This window comes from Ovis aries, chromosome 3, assembly GCF_016772045.2.
Source record: "Ovis aries strain OAR_USU_Benz2616 breed Rambouillet chromosome 3, ARS-UI_Ramb_v3.0, whole genome shotgun sequence".
Classification (NCBI taxonomy): domain Eukaryota; kingdom Metazoa; phylum Chordata; class Mammalia; order Artiodactyla; family Bovidae; genus Ovis; species Ovis aries.
This window is the reverse complement of record NC_056056.1, coordinates 103,607,276-103,625,590: the sequence shown is the minus strand read 5'-3', so window position 1 is coordinate 103,625,590 and position 18,315 is coordinate 103,607,276. Positions and strand designations below refer to the sequence as shown.

The 18,315-nt window shown below is 52.7% G+C and overlaps 1 protein-coding gene across 1 annotated transcript in view; it reads right to left on the bottom strand.

The window, feature by feature from the left end:
• The window catches only part of FAM178B (family with sequence similarity 178 member B), a 99,599-nt gene that overhangs the window by 30,607 nt on the left and 50,677 nt on the right, over positions 1 to 18,315 (bottom strand). Inside the window, exons 9-12 of the mRNA XM_042246470.2 lie at positions 14,719 to 14,800; positions 14,274 to 14,450; positions 13,972 to 14,069; positions 224 to 311 (exon numbers count right to left, since the gene is read on the bottom strand). Coding sequence (XP_042102404.1) covers positions 224 to 311; positions 13,972 to 14,069; positions 14,274 to 14,450; positions 14,719 to 14,800 — 445 coding nt within the window. The remainder of the gene's footprint in view (positions 1 to 223; positions 312 to 13,971; positions 14,070 to 14,273; positions 14,451 to 14,718; positions 14,801 to 18,315) is intronic.

Genomic DNA, 18,315 nt, shown 5'->3' with positions numbered 1-18,315 from the left:
GCTCTAAAAAAGAGCAATACCTGCTCCCAGCTCATTGCTTTATCCTCAGTGGCTGGCACAGAGTAGGCGTGCAGAAAGTGACTGTTAGATGCAAGGATGTGAACAGAAAAGGCAAACCCACCTTGAATTCCCCTGGCCTGAGGCTCCCAACCTTCAGGAAAAGTGGCAGGAGGGGCTGGCTGGGATCCCCCAGCCCCCAGAGGATGCTGAGGCAAACACTTACCTGGGCCTTCTCCTGCCAGAGAGGGAGCCTCTCTTGCTGTTTCAGCAGCCGTGCCATGACCAGGAGACTGAGCTGGCCTCGAAGCTGCCTGTGGGAGAAAGGGCGAGAGACACTGAGGGCGTGCGCCCTGCTGGGCGGGTGGGGGTTAAGGTCTAGGGGTGGGCAGGGAAGTGTAGGACACACACCGAGAGGGGAGCAGGGAAGAGCCCCTCTGTCTGGGGAATTTTAGCTTTCTCCTTTGGTTTCCAGCATTTATGATTTATTTTAGAAGTCATAAAAACATGCCAGATGGGAAAGTTTAAAAATAAGCAAAAAGAAAATAATTAATGAAAAAAAGGTGGTGATTTCAGAGGCTAGCATAGTAGTGTTTTTCTTCTTAGTTTTTTTTTTTTTCTCTATAGGTCTGTGCTACACAGAGATACTGTTCAACCACTTCTGTATAGACCATCGTCTTTTTTTTTTTTTCCTTTGCAGCGTTAAGATCTTTCAGCCCGTGGAAGGTGGTAGAAGGTGGGTGACCAGGGCTGGTGAGGCCACATTTTTTTTTTTCCACCCAGTATCCAGTGACTTTTCTCTGGAGAGTCCTCTCACTCTCACCCCCAGCCCAGATTCGGGTTCCCAGGCGGGCACGTGAGCCAGGCCTGACCCATCTGCCCCTGTGTTCAAGCCACTGGAGGGGCTTTGGGGTCTTGGCTGGGACGAGTAGAGTGCGTGCTCTTCCAGCAGGGCCACTAATCTGTTGGGAGGAGCTTCTATAGTCACTGGTGGCCACTCTGCCTCTCTGGGGGGGGGGGGGGGGGGGGGCAGGGGTGGGCGAGGCCGGAGGATGAAGCAAGTAGAGACAGAGCTCTCCCTGCCTGAAGCCTCCAACCCCCAGACCTACGCAGTCAGTGGGTCGGGTAGCTCAGCCAATGAAGTCCCCTTCAGACTTCTTCAGCAAGTCTGAGCTGTGCTTCTAAGTCTAGCACCAGTCCTGACTGATTCCCTCAGGGTGGAGAGTGTACCAGCTCTCTTCTGGAGTAAAGCCTTATAATGGGGATTTCAGATGCTAATGTTATGGCTCTGATCTTTTTCTCTATTTTATTTTTTAAATTATGAAAATATGGTAACACATTTACAGGAGACTTGGAAAATACAGAACAAAGTTACACATAGCTCCACGATATATTTGGAGAAGGAAATGGCAACCCACTCTAGCCTTCTTGCCTGGAGAATCCCGTGGACAGAGGAGCCTGGTGGGCTGCCGTCTATAGGGTCGCACAGAGTTGGACACAACTGAAGCGACTTAGCAGCAGCAGTAGCAGCAGCCACGATATATTGGGGCTCTCCTGGTAGTTCAGTAGTAAAGAATCCACCTGCAATGCAGGTGACCAGGGTTTGACACCTGGGTCAGGAAGATCCCCTGGAGAAGAAAATGGCAACACACTCCAGTATTCTTGACTGGAGAATTCCACAGACAGAGGAGCCTGGCAGGCTACAGTCTATGGGGTCGCAAAGAGTCAGACACGGCAGTGACTGAACCACCACCACCACTATGTATTACAATTATTTTTTAAGTAGACTAAGATTTTTAATTGGAGTTTCAATATCAAATTCTCAAAAATTACTAGAATGGATATACAGAAAAGTAGAAGGATGCAGCAGACCTGAAAAGCACCAGGAACCAATTCAACAGCATTAAAATTTACATAATTTTCTCGCAAGTAGCATACAAATTCTATTCAAGTTTCCATAGACTATTAACTAGGAGATACTGGAACGTATCCAGGGACATAAAACACGGTGCAAAATGTTCATGGTCTAGAGGTATTAAAATCATAGTCTGTTATCAGTGGAATTACATTAGAAATCAGTACCAAAAGATAAGTGAAAATAACCCACATATTTCCAAGTGCAATGTGACATTTACCACGAGAGGCCTTTGACTTAGTCAGGCTCTGCTCTCATGGGTCCCTGAGGGCTGGCGTGAGTAAAGGCAGAGAGAAGAGGGGAGTAGAGACCAGAGGATGGGACTGGGGGTGGCAGTGGCCAGGAGAGGCTGGAGGGGGCGACGGGAGGAGGGGTGGGGGGTTACATATTCCTCACACTTCCACACATTTGTGGCCCACACAGGCAGCAGAGGTCAGCCCCTGACATGGATTCTGCTGTGGCCACAATCTCTAATTCCCACAGAAAGCTATCACCAAAGGTGAGGTCCTAAAGCCGGAGGAAACCGAAGGAACGTGGTGGAAAACACTTGGGTCAGAACCAGCTCCGTACAGGAGACACGCCCTCGAGTAGCAACACTGCTGGAGGGACCCTGCGGGCACCCCGCCCCCATCCCGGAAGGACCCCGAGAGGAACAGAAGGGTGGCGCATGGGGACGGCAGGCTGCAGGCAGCCTTCAGAAATGGCATCTCCCCAAAGAAGCACTTGGGGGAGGCAGGACTGAGCCTGGCGCCCCCTCAGTGGGGCTGAAGGCACCCCTGCCACTCCTTCAGGGCCCGTGCCCACCCTGGCCTCATGTGGTGGGGGTGGGGAGCTCCTGGCTGGTGGGGACGAACGGAGGTGCGAATGGCCTCCTCCAACCTCCCATGGGGCTGAGCAGGTGGTACCTGAGGCAGGCACCTTGTTTATATTCTTATTCAAGAAAATCAGAGGAATCAACAATGCAAGAAACTCTTGATTTAAAAGAACAAACAAAAAACAGCATCAGGCAGCAACGCCCCATACCAGAAGGGCAGCCATGAGAAAGAGCAGGGGACCTTCCCATACAGCTGGTTGGGACACAAATGCGTACACCCACCTCGGTCACCTGCTGGGTGAGGCCTGCTCAAGCTGAAGAGGTGCGTGTGCCCACCCACAACCCAGCAGTCCTCCTCCCTGGCACAGAGACACGACGTAGGAAAAGACACACAGGCAGACGTGCAATGTCGGTCCACGAACGGACAGACGACTGGACCCCATCTGCAGCACTCAACGACCGTGGATGAGCCAGGATCCCACCTGGCAGCATGGGTGATCTCACAGCGCTGTGCGGAAGAAGCATTACCAAAGACAACACGTGTATGTGTGATTAAGTACAAAAACGGGGGTCCTGCTATCCTTGGTGGGGGCAGGTTCTGTTCGTGTTTCATTTTATTTCTGTTTGGGTTTTTTTTTTTTTTGGTCGCACCACATGGCTTGCAGGATCTTAGTTCCCCGACCAGGATTGAACCTGTGCCCAGCAGTGAAAAGTGATGAGCCCTAACCACTGGACCGCCAGGGGATCCCCTCCCTTCTTTCTGGGTGATGCGTGTGTTGGACTTGTGAAAATTCGCTGAGTACACACTTACAGTCGGTGTTCTGTTTGTATGCTGCAATTCAATAGAACCATTACTTGAAGAAGTTCAGCTGGGCGGGGGTGGGGGTAGGGTAAGGATTGCCCAGTTTAGCCAATAAAAATATAGGTGGTGGTTGTCGTTCAGTCGCTAAGTGGTGTCCAACTCTGAGACCCCATGGACTGGCAGCATGCCGGCCTCCCTGTTCCTCACTAACTCCCAGAGTTATAGGATGATAAAGGATGCCCAGTTAAATTTGAATTTCTTATGGATAAGGAATAATAATATCCTACAGACAAGGAATAATTCCTTAGCATGAGTTCCTCCCATGAGATCTTTGTGTTGTACCTGGCCTCCCTGAGAGGGATCAGCCATCCTGGACTGGGAAGAGCTGCCATTAGGCAGAGCGGGGGCCCTCTCTGACCCCGGTTCCCTCTGCAGAGCGCGCCAGTGTTCCTACCGACCACCTGAGTCCTGGGGAGAGGCAATCCCATCTGTACTCCGCCAAGAGACAGAAAGCAAGAGCCCCTCATCCAGCGCCCCCATACAAGCCTCCTGCGGGTGAAGGCAGGCAGGGCCCCGCCCCACACCCGGAGCTCCACCCCGTCTCTCCTTGGGCTCCACCCCCCACCGCCGCACTGTCGGCCAGAACCTGCTCTCCAGCTGTTCCCCGCCAGCCCGGCCCGGCAACAGCTGGGCCGCAGCACAGTGGGAGGTAGACGGACCCTCCAGCCCCTCCAGCCACTGCTGCAAGGCGAACTTGCAGCGGGAGTCAGAAGTCCAGCATCTGGGCTTCATTAATCTAAATCCGAGCCTTCGGGAGCGCTCTTGCCCACAGTGGGAGGGGAGGGGCCGACCCTGGATGGGGGTGCAGGCAGAGCCAGGGCTGGTTCCAGGAGGGAAGAGGCGGACAGAGCTGTTGTCCGGGGGTGAAAAATAAAGAGAAAAGCACTAGAAAGAGCACCGAGGGGACGAATGGATGAAAGAAACCCACATCTGAGGGCGGCGTTCCCTGCTTGCCCACTGCCTTTCATCCCCACAGCCCTTCTCTGCCTTCTAAATGCAGTCCCCTGCCCTCTGAGTTCCCACTGGGACACAGGCAGGGACACAGGACCGGTTTTCAATTTTACACTGAGAAGTTACTGGATAGAGGAGGAAAAGCCAAGACTCACCCCAACCACCACCCAAATTGCGCAGGGCGCAAGCAGGGGCGGGGGCAGGAGTGGGGTGAGGCCTGCGGCTCGGCTCGGGAGGTTGACCCCACCCGGGAGGCCTCCCAGGAACTCAAAACAGGCGGACAAAGGAGGACGCAGAAAGCCCTGGAACCTTCCCAGCTACTGTCATATAAGGCAACGGGCTCAGCCCACTGCGCTCACACCAGGCCAGGCCCCTTCAGCAGCCTGCCCCCTCCACCCCCCGCGGGCTGCTGCAAGACCAGGATGCTGGATCAGCACACGGAGGGGCCTAAGGCGCAGGGAGGTTTGGAAATGACTTTTCCAAACCGACAGCAGAGCCTGGTTGGACGTGGAACGCAGGCACTGTTTCACAGCCTCCAGCCCCTCTCCCCCCAGCTCCTGTGAGGGGCAGCCTGCTGGGGCTCTGGGGGCAGCAAAGGCCCCATGCCCGCACAGGCCAGGAGGGTGCCAAGACCATCACACAGGTCAGCGGAGCCCCTTCGGACGGGAACTGGGCCCTGCCGAAGCTGAACTGCCCAGAAAGGCCATTGGGCATCTGGCCAAAGGTGTGAACGGCCTTTTCCATGTCTCCAGGGCAGCTCAGGAAGCAACCACAGCAGTCTGCCAGTCCCGGTGGAAACACTGCCCAACACTCTGCCCCAGGGCGTCAGCAGGCCTGCCGCTCCTGGGCTGCTCAGGCCCCCTCACCCAGCACTGCCTTCTCTCAGCCACCTGCCCCTCAGTCCTTCCCCTGGAGTCTCCTGTCCTGCATGTGAGCACGTGTTACCCGGGCAGGCAGATGGGGGCCTGGGCTCAGAGGTGGGGGTCATCTCCTCAGCCGTCTGCCTGGCCATCTCACACCTGCTGGGGCACTCATAAATGTGGACACAGCACAGGGCAGATAGGAAGAGAAGGCGGCATGCAGACAGCCTCAGACCCACGCGGGGGCTCCCACCGGGCAATGCGAAGGAGCTATCTATCATCGCTGGCTTTGCCATGAGTGACGCCCACAAGCACTGGCCATGCCAGGGGAGGCTGATACGAGACAGAACACTGTATGGTCCCACTGGGACCCGAGCCTGAAGCTCAGCACAGCAAATCCACAGGATGAAAGCCGCCAAAGTGGTTCTTTCCACAGAGGGAATGCCTGGGAGGGGTCCAGGGACCTTCTAGGGGAGCAGGTGTTTCGGCTGGTAACGCAGTGGTGGGGCACAGCCCCGGCACAGTGCCCAGTGTCCACGTCTGACATGTCCTCTCCTGCATGTACATTACAACCAAACAAGAAGGTGACTGCCACTTAGTGAACAAAGTTCACATCGACAGTCACATCCGGACTGCCATCCTCCTCTCTCCCTTCCTCCCTCCCTCTCTCTCTTTCTGGTATTATGATGAAACCTAGACCCCTAAGAACACCTGAAAAGTCACCTGGTCTCATGTCCGGGGACCCGCATATCCGTCCAGTCAGTCAGGGCCTCCGCATACTTGAAGAAAAGTCTCCAGGGACTTCCCTGGTGGTCCAGTGGCTGAGACTCTGCGCTCCGAGAGCAGGGGGCCTGGGTTCAATCCCTGATCAGGAAATTAGATTCCACGTGCTGCAACTAAGACCCAGCACAGCCAAATAGATAAATATTAGAAAAGAAAAAAGTCGCATACTTTGCATACTATCCCTCCCCCTAGAGTAACAGCTACTCTTCTCTGTCTTTTGGAATCTTTTTGCCATTCTGGGTGGGTTCTTTTGAAAGCCCTTGAGGTTGTTGACATTCTCATCAAGCAAGGCGCTCAGAACTGAAGTGGACCCTTATTTTGGGGGGAGCCCCTCAATGCTACGCTCTTGACAGGCTGAGCCCAAAGTCTAGCTCACACCTCTGGCTGTCCAATCCCATTTCCTAGATCCTGTCCTTCATTGTGCAGCTCAGTCTTTCTCCCACTCAGCCCATCATCATTGTCTTGTGGGATCTTCGGGGATCTTCGCTGTCAGTTGCCTTCATGTTAGGTATGAACCCGATCACTGTTCAGTTAATGGCCTTGTCCAGGACCTTGGGTCTGTGCTGGCCCACCTGTCAGTGGAGACAGAGCTCTGGGGGCACCCACACCTGTCCTCCAGGCGGACCCTGATGGCCAGTGGCACCTTCCGCGACAAGTCCGTCTAGTTGGACATCACTCTTCAGCCCACACTTCTGTATGTTGTGGCAAGATAGGATGTGCGTTTCCATCAAATGCCCTGCAGAACCCAGATAGCCCTCTCCAGGGTATTCTTCTGGTTAGCCTATCAAAAACTAAATGAGGCTAGGCTGGTATGATTTATTCTTAGGAATCCTAGAAAGCAGAGCTTCCTTTTCTATGTATGCGCTCACAAGCTTTCCCCTGGGGAGTTCTGTTGAGGAACGCATCAAGTCCACAGTGCTGAGTGAAGAAGGGCACCCTTCTTCTTCATCCCCCGGGGACCTCTCCCTTCCCCAGAGATCTCTGTGGAGTCAGGGCACCCCTACATCGTGCAGGACAGACAGATGTGGAGGGGACCTCAACTCATTCCACCCAGTTAGATGCTGCCATCCCGTCTTCCCCTGCTATTACAGGCTGCAATCCCCTTGGATCAATAATCCAGTCCAGATGAAAAATTAGGCTCCTTCACAAAGAAGACAGAAACAAAACAGGAATTACATGGTGGTGTTCTCTCTTTACCAGGGTTATCATTTCCCTGTCAGCCCAGAAGAGCACACAGGGGACACCCCCGGTGGCCCAGTGGTTAGGACTCCACGCTTCCACTGCAGGGGGTGTGTGCTCGATCCCTGGTCAAGGAACTAAGATCCCACTGCCTCTCAGTGTGGCCAAAATATATATATATATAAATATATATATGTATACAGAAGCTCCTTCCGTGGGCTTTAGCTATTCCCAAAAGAACTGTCAGCGGTTCATCTGGTTCCTGTTATTTTTCCATGCGCCTTGCCTTCTTTCTTTCTTCTGTATCTTTCAAGATCCGAGTTCATGCATGATGAGCTCTGGGTGCAGACTATGCCGTCTCTAGATATTAATACTTCCTGCTTTTTCCCTCACTGGGTCCATTTGCAATCCATGTTCAAAGTCTTACCTGTAGGATCTCCTGGCCCACCTAAGCCACTTTGTCTTTGGATTCTGCTACTAAGAAATTCTCGCTCTCTCTGCTTTTTGAAATGTGCCTTTCAGAAGCCAGCTCTCCACCAGCAAGCTCCCTCTCCTGTGTCAGGCTTCCAGGGACCCAGAGTGCAAAGTCACAGCCCCTGTCCTCAGGATACTCACAGCCCAAGGGGTCAACGAAGGGCACCAACAACCAGGATTCTGCATCCAGAGGTTTCTACAAAGAGGAGCTGCCTCCTCGGAGCCTAGTCTTGGGGGTGAGGAAACGTTGACCAGGGAAAGAGGCTTTTCGGCAAAGAGGGAACAGACGTTGAAACGTTCGAGACAACTGCTCCTCGTGGGTTTGGGTAGCAGCACAGCTTTAGGATAGGGCTGGAGCGTGGAAGCCTGCAGGGGTTGAGGGGCTGGGGAACGTGGAGGGACATGGAAGGTTCTGGAAAGCAGGCAGGAAGGCCCTAGCGCACCAGGCAGGGCTGTTTGAATTTCATCCTGGGCACAGAAGTCTGAAGGACTTTTAGCGAAGCAGTGACAGGCCCAGATGTGCACCAGAAGCAGGATCCCGCCGCCGGACAGCATGGGGACGGCCACACTGGCCAGAGACTGGAGACGGTGAGCTGCAGCCGCCGGACAGCATGGGGACGGCCACACTGGCCAGAGACTGGAGACGGTGAGCTGCAGCCAGCCTTGGAGGGTGACGTGGAGAGGCGACAGTTGTGGGAGATGGGGCTGCTTGAAGGACGCTGGCTTGTGCTCTCATTTTTCACTGCTAAGCTCCACTTTGCCCTCAGCTTAACAGCGCATCCCTGGTTGAGGAGGTCGGGGAGAGCACGGGCGGCACAGCAGTGTTGGTGAGCGTTCTTGATCGTTTGTGCTTAACTAGTCGGCAGACAGAGGCAGTGGCAGCCCCTCGCACAACAGTATGCCCTCCTTCCCGGGTTGGTCTGGGCACCAAGCCCGGTGGCACAGCCGCCAGAGAGGAAGGGGGGACAAGGCCACCAACACGGGGGGCATGGCGAGGGGAGGGGGCAGCTAACTAAGACCACAGGAAACACAGGGCAGCTGTGGAAAAGAGTTAGGAGCTCTTTCCGATCCAGTTAGGAACGGCTGCCAAAACCTACGCTGAAGTGGAAAGAGGGGCGGGGAGGACAAGCTGTACGCAAGAGCAGCTGAGAAATGGGGACAGGCTGGGTGGCACAGGCGTGGGGGAGGGGGCGGGCGCATTTCTAGAGGCGCTCCCTGGTCCTTGTTGAATTTTGTCCAGTTGGAGTGCTTTATCTATTTAGAAAAAAGAAACACAAGTTCTAAATAAATGAAATGATATCCGCCCCGGTGAGGAGCCCTCTTTCTCAGCAAAGTGCTCAACAGCAGGTTTGAGCACTACTTGGTGTGTCTGTTCGAAAGCAGGTTAAGTCTGTTCCACAATATTCACTCCGAGTATTCAAGGAGCATCTGCCAAGGGCACTGGAGCTCCAAAAAGACACCCTCTGAAAGACACTGACTTCTGGAATCTGAAGTCTCAGTTTGGCTAACAGATGAAGGATGTGACAAATTCAGGGTGTGACAAAAGCAGTTTCAAATCTTTTGGGAAGGGACAGATTATTAAGACTGAAGAGAACTGGTATTGGGTCACTGGCTCTTTGAGGGTGGGGAGAAATATCAAGTTAGATCCCCGTTTTGTACCTGCAAAAAATGGATTCCAGATGGGATTAGGAGCCAAGAGAAACAAAGTTATATAAGTACTGAAGGAAAATAGAACACAATATTTTTATGCTCTTGGGGTGGGGAAGGCCTTCCTTTTCAAGCCAGAAAGATTCAATTACAAGTCAACCCTCTGTACTATGTACAGTAACTTTTCTGAAAGTCTGAAGCTATTCTGAAATGAAAAGTTTACTGGAAAAGGAAAAATAATCATTTTGTGAAAGGATAAACACAAAGGTTTACAAAGGACAATTTACAGGCTTAGGAGAAAACATGGTGCCCAAAACATACATAATAAATAACCTACAAATCAATATAATTAAGAAGAAGAGGGACTTCCCTGGTGGTCCAGTGGTTAAGAGTCTGCCTTGCCATGCAGGGGATACAGGTTTGATCCCTGGCTGGGGAACAAAGATCCCACATGCTGCGGAGCACCTAAGCCTGACGCTGAAACTACTGAGCCTTCATACCACAACTGGAGTCCGACCAGAGGCAGCCAAATAAACAAATATGTAAAGAAGAAGAAGAAGAAAAATGATCGGATAGGAAAATGGGTAAGGAATATCAAGAGATAATTTACACCAAAGGAACACAGAAAAAGATTCTCAGTTTCGCTGGCAACCAGGGAAATGAAAATTAGAATCACAGGATGAGACTTTTCACTTACCCGATTGACTAAAACTTAAAAACAACATTGAGAATGAGAGCGCTGATAAGAGAGTGGAGAAACAGGCATTTTCATGTCTATTATTGATTGGAGAAGGCAATGGCACCCCATTCCAGTACTCTTGCCTGGAGAATCCCATGGACCGAGGAGCCTGGTGGGCTGCAGTCCATGGGGTCGCTAAGAGTCGGACACGACTGAGCGACTTCACTTTCACTTTTCACTTTCATGCATTGGAGAAGGAAATGGCAACCACTCCAGTGTTCTTGCCTGGAGAATCCCAGGGACGGGGGAGCCTGGTGGGCTGCCGTCTATGGGGTCGCACAGAGTCGGACACAACTGAAGTGACTTAGCAGCATGGCTTCTTTTTCGGAGACCAAATTTTAAATATTCATACTTTAGGATGGCAGTTTCAAAGAACTTATCCTATCGAAGCTCCCATGCTGGACAAATATGACAACCAGGGACTGGCTGCACGCACAGCCAGGGAACACCATGCAGCTATGGAGAGCGATGCGGTTCATCACACACACACACACACGCGTGCAGGCACACCCCGGAGAAATCACAGGTCTGGTTCCAGGCCACCACAGTAAAGCGAATGCTACAGTGAATCAAGCCGCACGGATTTTCTGATTTTCCAGTGCATATAAAAGTTGTACAGACCAGGAGAAAATATCTGCAAATGATGTGATTGGCAAGGGTTTAACTTCCAAAATATACAAACAGCTCCTATAATTCAATAACAAAAAACTCCCAAACAATCCAATCGAGAAATGGGCTGAAGATCTAAATGAGACATTTCTCCAAAGAAGACATACAGATGGCCAACAGGCACATGAGAAGACGGAAAAACGCCATACGGATGGCCAATAGGCGCATGAGAAGATGGAGAAACGCTGATCAAAACGACAACGAGGTACCACTTCACACCAGTTATAATGGCCGTCACTAGCAATTCTGTAAACAATAAATGTTGGAGAGGGTGTGGAGAAAATAGAACTCTCCTACACGGTTGGTGGGAATGTAAATTGGTGCAGCCACTATGGAAAACAGCATGGAGGCTCCTCAGAAAACTAAAAATAGAGTTGCCAAATGATCCACCAATTCCATTCCTGGGGATATATCCAGACAAAACTATAACTGGAAAAGATATATGCACCCTCATGTTACTGGCAGCACTATTTACAGTATCCAAGACACGGAAGCGATCTAAACGTCCATCAAGAGATGAGCAGATAAGGAAGAGATGGTGCATACACACAATGGATACCACTCAGCCGTAAAAAAGAAGGAAACGATGCCACTGGCAGCAACATGGATGGTCCCAGAATTACCAGACTACGTGAGGTAAGTCAGAGAGACAAAGGCAAACGCCATATGATATCACTTTATGTGGAATCTAAAATACGACGCAAATAAACATATCTACCAACCAAAAACAGACTCACAGACATAGAGAACAGACTTATGGTTGCCAAGTGGGAGGAAGCTGGGGGGAGGGAAGTATTGGACATCTGGGATTAGCAGATATAAACTGTTATATGTGGGATGGATAAACAACAAGGTCCTACTGTATAGCTCAGTTTATATATTTACTATCTTGTGATAAACCACAATGAAAAAGAGTATGAAAAAGAATATACATATGTATAACTGAGTCACTTTTCTGTGAAGCAGAAATTATTAACAAACAAAACATTGCAACTCAACTATAATTCAATAAAATTTTTTCAAAAGTTGTATTAATTCTGTAGTCTATCAGTGTACAACAGCATTATGTCTGAAATAATAATGTACCTATCTTAATTAAAAACCTTCCATTGTTAAAAAATGCTATCATCTGAGCCTTCAGAGAGTGAGTCCTAATCTTTTCACAACAGTAACATCCAAGATCACTGATCACAGGCCATCATCACAAATATAACACTAAGGAAAAAGCTTGCCGTATTTCGAGAATTACCAAAATGTGACACAGAGACGCAAAGACACAGATACTGCTGGGAAAGTGACCCTGACAGACTCACTCAATGCAGGGCCGCCACAAAGCCTCACTTGCAGAAAGCGGAGCATTTGTGAAGCACAATAACGTGAAGAAGTACAATACAACGAGGTCTGCCAGTACACAGACACGTGTCCATACATGTAAATATTCATACATATAAAAGTGAAAACCACCACACAAATCACATGGCCTGGTTGGAGCAAACAGGAAATTGGGGCTGGACCAGAAGGGGCCCGGAGGCCAGGCTCAGCCCTCTGCACTTCTCAGCACAGGCGATGGGGAGCCAGGCCCGGCAGAGACATGGCAGTCACGTGCAGGCACAGAACAAACAGGCTGCGGAGGAGGAGCTGGGAGTGTCTGTGAAGGCTTCTGGTCTCCCTGGAGGGGATCCAGGACAGCCTGGCTGGAAGGTGGGAAGAGGTGTCATTTGAGGTGGTGATGGTTGTTGTTTAGTTGCTGCGTTGTGTCCGACTCTTCGCCGCCCCGTGGACTGTAGCCCACCAGGCTCCTCTGTCCAGGGGGTTCTCTAGGCAAGAATACTGGAGTGGGGTGCCATTTCCTTCTCCAGGGCATCTTCTTGACCCAGGGATCGAACTCAGGTCTCCTGCACTGGCAGGCAGATTCTTCACCACCACGCCACCAGGGAAGCGCCATTCTAGGTAGGAGCAGCTGCAAACAGACCTAGAGAGGAGAGGAGGGGACGTGGGGAGAGGCCTGCACAGGGAAGGGAAAGGGACTCCCTGGGGCTGTGCCCTCAAGTAGGAGAAGGAAGGAGGGGAGATGAGGAGCCTGGAGTGGGTACAGAAAATTGGTTCTTATCTCCCTGAAGGCTGATTCTGTTTGTTCGGCACATTCATTCATTCAAGAACAATTTACAAAGTGCCAACAGTGTGCCAGGCTCTGTTCTGGATGAGGGGTGATATGACAGTGACCCCAATAAGGGACCTGCTCACTGGAGGTGATGAGGAGGAGAGGCAGCCATGAGCGAGGAACATACAGGACTCCCCTGGCGGCCCAGGGGTTAATAATTCGCCTGCCAATGCAGGGGACGTGGGTTTGATCCCTGGTCCGGGAAGATCCCACATGCCTCAGGGCAACTATGTCCATGTGCCGCAACTACTGAGCCTTCAAGCTGCAACTACTGATGTCTGAGCGCTACTGAGCCCTCAAGCTGCAACTACTGATGTCTGAGCGCCTAGAGCCTGTGCTCTGCAACAAGAGGCCACCGCAATGAGAAGCCCGCTCACTGCAACTAGAGAAAGCCCTCACTCAGCAAGGAAGACCCAGCACAGCCACAAATTAATTAAATTTTTTAAAAAAGGAAACAAATATAAAGAAATTTCTTGCCGAGATCAGTGCCGCGCAGAGAATAGAACGATGAACAGAGAGTTTGAGGGGGGGTGTCAAGGGGATTGATGGGGGGGGACACTGTGCAGCTGATGTCTGAATGGCGAGGAGGAACCCTATCTCCATGAGGGCTGCGGGGGGGCGGGGCGGGGAGCAGTCTGGAAGGTGGGTGGGGGTGCTGCGAGTCTGAGGCTAATTGCCCAAGGCAATTGTTTTGCTAATAAGACCATGTTAAGAAAATGAGGCTTTTTTTTCCATTTGGTAATGAAGTCATTAGTGAGTTGTAATTTTAGTTCTTGCTCCTGGGTTTTTGACACTGGGCGGGAGGGGGAGGTCTGTGGGGACTGATGGGGCGGACGGTGGATCCCCCACACCCCAAAGGGTGTCACGGGGGTGAGGATGAACCTCAGAGGGAGCGGAGATGGAGGTGGGGTAGCACCCACCTGCTCCGGGGGGTCACGTCCAGGAAGAGCTGCACTAGCGCCAGCAGGTTGTGGTGGTGATCAGACGCTCGACTCAGGGCGCAGCACAGCTGCCGGAGCTGTGGGGGCACAGAGGGCATCCAGCTGGGCTTCCAGAGGCAGGGCGCCTCCTACCCTGACCTCCCACCTGCCCACTCAGCGGGAAGGCCTGGAGAGCAGAGGGGAGGACCACTGGAGCAGCATGGGCCCCGCCAGGGCCCAAGAGCACGCCCTGGCGGCCTCACGCTGGGGGGCTTGGGCTTTGTCTCAGGGGTCCGCAGCACCTTTCCCGGCCAGTCTCGGATGTTCTCCAGGAGCTGGAGCAGGAGCTGCTGGAGATCAGTCTTGGGCAGCAGGCGAAGTCTGGTGTCCAGGCCAGCTCGGCATAGCAGCTCAATCAGGTCCAGAAGGTTCCGGTCGGTGTAGGCCCCTGGCTGGGCCAGTGTGCACAGTGTCAGGAACTGGAGAGGAGAGGGCTCTAGGGCAGGGGTGCCTCCCTGGCACTGCGAGCCCCCAGCTGTACTGGGAAGGAGCTGAGAAAAGTAACGAGGCCTGAAGTCGAGCCTCCAGGGGTCGTCAGGGGCAGGCACAGGCGTGGAGGGAGCCAGCTTCTGTAGCATCCATCCTGGCAGCCAGCAAAGTGCCTGTGATGGTGCCCAGTGGGACCCCCTGAGTTAGATGCTGAGTGGGTCTGGATTGAGAGCGAGCACAAGGATGGGTGGGACTCACCTTACAGATGTAGTTCAGGCTGCTGTCCAAGGCCATCTCCTGGAGGGTGTCCTGCTGTTCACTGTGGCTCAGGCTGGCCTCGCTAAGTAAGACAAAAACAAAGGAAGGGAAGCAGTCAGAGGCAGGCACAAGGGAAGAACTGAGGCAGAGGGGGAGGCTGTGCCTGCTGGAGAACAGAGTTCTTGGACGATCCATTCAACCCAGGGTCCTGGAGCCCTGTGTTTGCGGGTCTTTCACTTGTTGCTATTGTTCAGTCGCTCAGTCGTGTCCGACTCTTTGCGACCCCATGAACCGCAGCATGCCAGGCCTCCCTGTCCATCACCAACTCCCGGAGTTTACTTAAACTCATGTCCATTGAATCGGTGATGCCATCCAACCAGCTCATTCTCTGTCATCCCCTTCTCCTCCCACCTTCAATCTTTCTCAGCATCAAGATCTTTCCAAATGAGTCAGGTCTTTGCCTCAAGTGGCCAAAGTATTGGAGTTTTAGCTTCAGCATCAGTCCTTCCAATGACTATTCAGGACTGATTTCCTTTACGATGGACTGGCTGGATCTCCTTGCAATCCAAGGGACTTTCATGAGTCTTCTCCAACACCACAGTTAAAAAGCATCAATTCTTTGACACTCAGCTTTCATTATGTTCCAACTCTCACATCCATACATGACTACCAGAAAAACCACAGCTTCGACTATATGCATCTTTGTTGGCAAAGTGATGTCTTTGCTTTTTAATACACTGTCTAGGTTTATCATAGCTTTTCTTCCAAGGAGCAAGCGTCTTTTAATTTTGTGGCTGCAGTTACCATCTGCAATGATTTTGGAGCCCATGACAATAAAATGTCACTGTTTCCATGAACACAATGTCACATGTCATGAACACAATGAAAAGGTCATCCACTGCTGCGTAACAAATTACTCCCCCCACAAGGAGAGGCTTAAAAACAGCAAATACATATTATCCTGTGCAGTTTCCGAGGGTCAAGAATCCAGAAGCAGCTTAGAGGGGGCTCTAACTCAGGGTCTCTGGGGAGGCTGCCCCCAAGGCTTTCATGGGGGCAGGGGGGCTGCTGTCAGCATAGGCTTGACTGGCCTGGAAGAACTGCTTCTCAGGTCACTTAGGGGTCACTGGCCTCAGTCCTTCCATGAGCTTCACCACAGGGTTCCCTAACTTGCCCCGACTTTCTCTAAAGTGAGTGATCTGAGAGAGAGGAGATGCCCGCCTAAGATGGAGGCTATAACCTTTAGAACCTAACCTTGGACGTGACATTGCTTCTGTGATCTCCCCTGGCCACATGGGCCAGCCTGACTCAGGGTGAGAGAGCTGCAAAAGCGGGTGAACCCCAGCACATGGAGCCACCGGTGCCTCTCGGGGGCTGGCACCCCAACACTGGCCCTCCAGGAGGGCCCCTAGCTTTGGTTTTCTGGGGCTTGGAAGCCTGAAAGATCATCCTCCAATGATTCCTGCCAAGTATTCCTCAAAAGCGTTGTTTGGAGTTTCCCTGGTGGTCCACTGGTTAAGAATCTGCCTTGCAATGCAGGGGACAAGGGTTCAATCCCTGGTCTGGGAAAATCCCACATGTTGCAGAGCAATTAAGCACCACAACTCCTGAGCCTGTGCCCAGAGCCCAAGGGCCACAACCCCTGAAGCCTGTGCCCAGAGCCCAAGGGCCACAACCCCTGAGCTTGTGCCCAGAGCCCAAGGGCCACAACTCCTGAAGCCTGTGCCCAGAGCCCATGCTCCACAACGAGAAGCCCGCATACTGCAACTACAGAGGAGCCCCGACTCGCCGCAACTAGAGAAACCCTGCTGGTAGCAACAAAGACCCAGTGCAGCTAAAAATGTAAATAACAATAAATAAATAACTAAAATAAAGAAAATCCATTTGAAAGCGTTCTTTGTGCACACAGGTAAGGTGAGTCTGTGCAAGCACGGAAAAGCATGCTCCACTGTGGCTTACGTCAGGTGAGCTTCCAAAGTCTTCAAGTAAGGTGAAATCAGACTGAGGGAGATCCTCGACAGCCCCTCCAAAGGGGTTCCATGACCATGCTGTCCATGGACAAGCCTGGCACAAACAGATTCCTCTTAGACAGCAAACAGCCTGGATGAAGCCAGAGGCCAGGGTCACATTTAAAACACCCTCTTTAAAGACCAGAGTCACACACAGTTTGGCGAGAGCCCTACAGGAAGGGAGGTGCTGGCAACACAGCAGAGTCACATCACCCTCTGCACACACCTGCCAGGCACATGCTCCCCGGGTGAAACCCTGTGCTCGGGCGTCCTTACTAAATGATGCTCTTTCTCTGGCCACATGTATATTGTTGGCATCAAGTAAGTGAGGTGACTTTTAAATTCAATTTTTTGGTGACTTTTGGCTGGGCTGGGTCTTCCTGCAGTGCGGGGGCTTCTCACTGTGGGGGCTTCTCTTGATGCAGAGCGCAGGCTCCAGGCACAGGCTTCAGTAGGTGCAGCCACGGGCACTGGCCCAGCTGCCCTGTGCCGTGTGGGGTCCCCAGCGATGACAGCGACAGTGCCGACAGCAGCAGCCTCCGGGGCCGCCGCCCTGGCCACGGTTCCGAGACACGCCAGTGAAGAAGCTCCGCTCCTCACTTCTCTATGCTGCTTCTCAGAGAGGGAAGAAGAATGCCATCTCTAGGCACCCAGGAAGTTGGTGTCAACAAATCGCTGCTGGAGTGGAGGAGTGGGGCGAGTGCTAGATAGGCCTGGGCTGGGCCACGCTTCCAGGCCTTTCTTCCTCAGCGTTTATGAGCCCCAGGGAACACGAACAGGCGGGGGAGATGGGGGCTCACGCACCGGGCCTGTGTCAGAGCTGCCGGGGAGTCCTGGCTTATACCAGTCCGTGAGCGTGCGTAAGGCCATGCAAGCATGGGAGGGAACGCTTTTAGACTGCCCAAAGAAGCGGGGCGCCTCAGAGCCAACTCTGTGACTCTGCCCCAGTGTAGGGGCTCTCAGACAGCTCCGTGCTGCCAGTGGGAGAAAGAGAGCAGAAATTGTGAGCTGGTGACTCATCTTCTCGGAGCTGGGGAAGGGAAGTGTGTCTGTGACAAGGGTCTCTCCTCCTGGGGATGGACAGAATGCCAGGCTTTCCAAGTGGGAAGGATGCATGGCCTCCCCCTACTGCCGCCCCCGCCCCCACCGCACTGCGCCCCAGTGTCTCCCCTGGCTGCCTCTGCTGGGAACAGCCAGCAGGCAACATGACGGGCCCCCTTCCCCACCGGCCCCTGAGGGAACAGCCAGCAGGCAACATGACGGGCCCCCTTCCCCGCCGGCCTCTGAGGGAACTGCCAGCAGGCAACATGACGGGCCCCCTTCCCCGCCGGCCTCTGAGGAGCTGCTCGCCTGGAACGTGGCGTCTGAGACTGCTATTCTGGGAAGTGGCATCGGCTGATCCTCAGACCTCCGCCGCGGAGAAGAGGAATTCACAGTCTAAGGAGCCTACTCCTCTCCTGGACTCAGCAGGTTGGAGGGTCCCATCACCAGCCTCACCAGCAAAGCAATTTTTCCCCACCCCCACCACCATCCCTGGCCCGTGGCCAGCACCCAGGAGCTAGAGTTTGGGTTGCAAAGGCATTAAGAG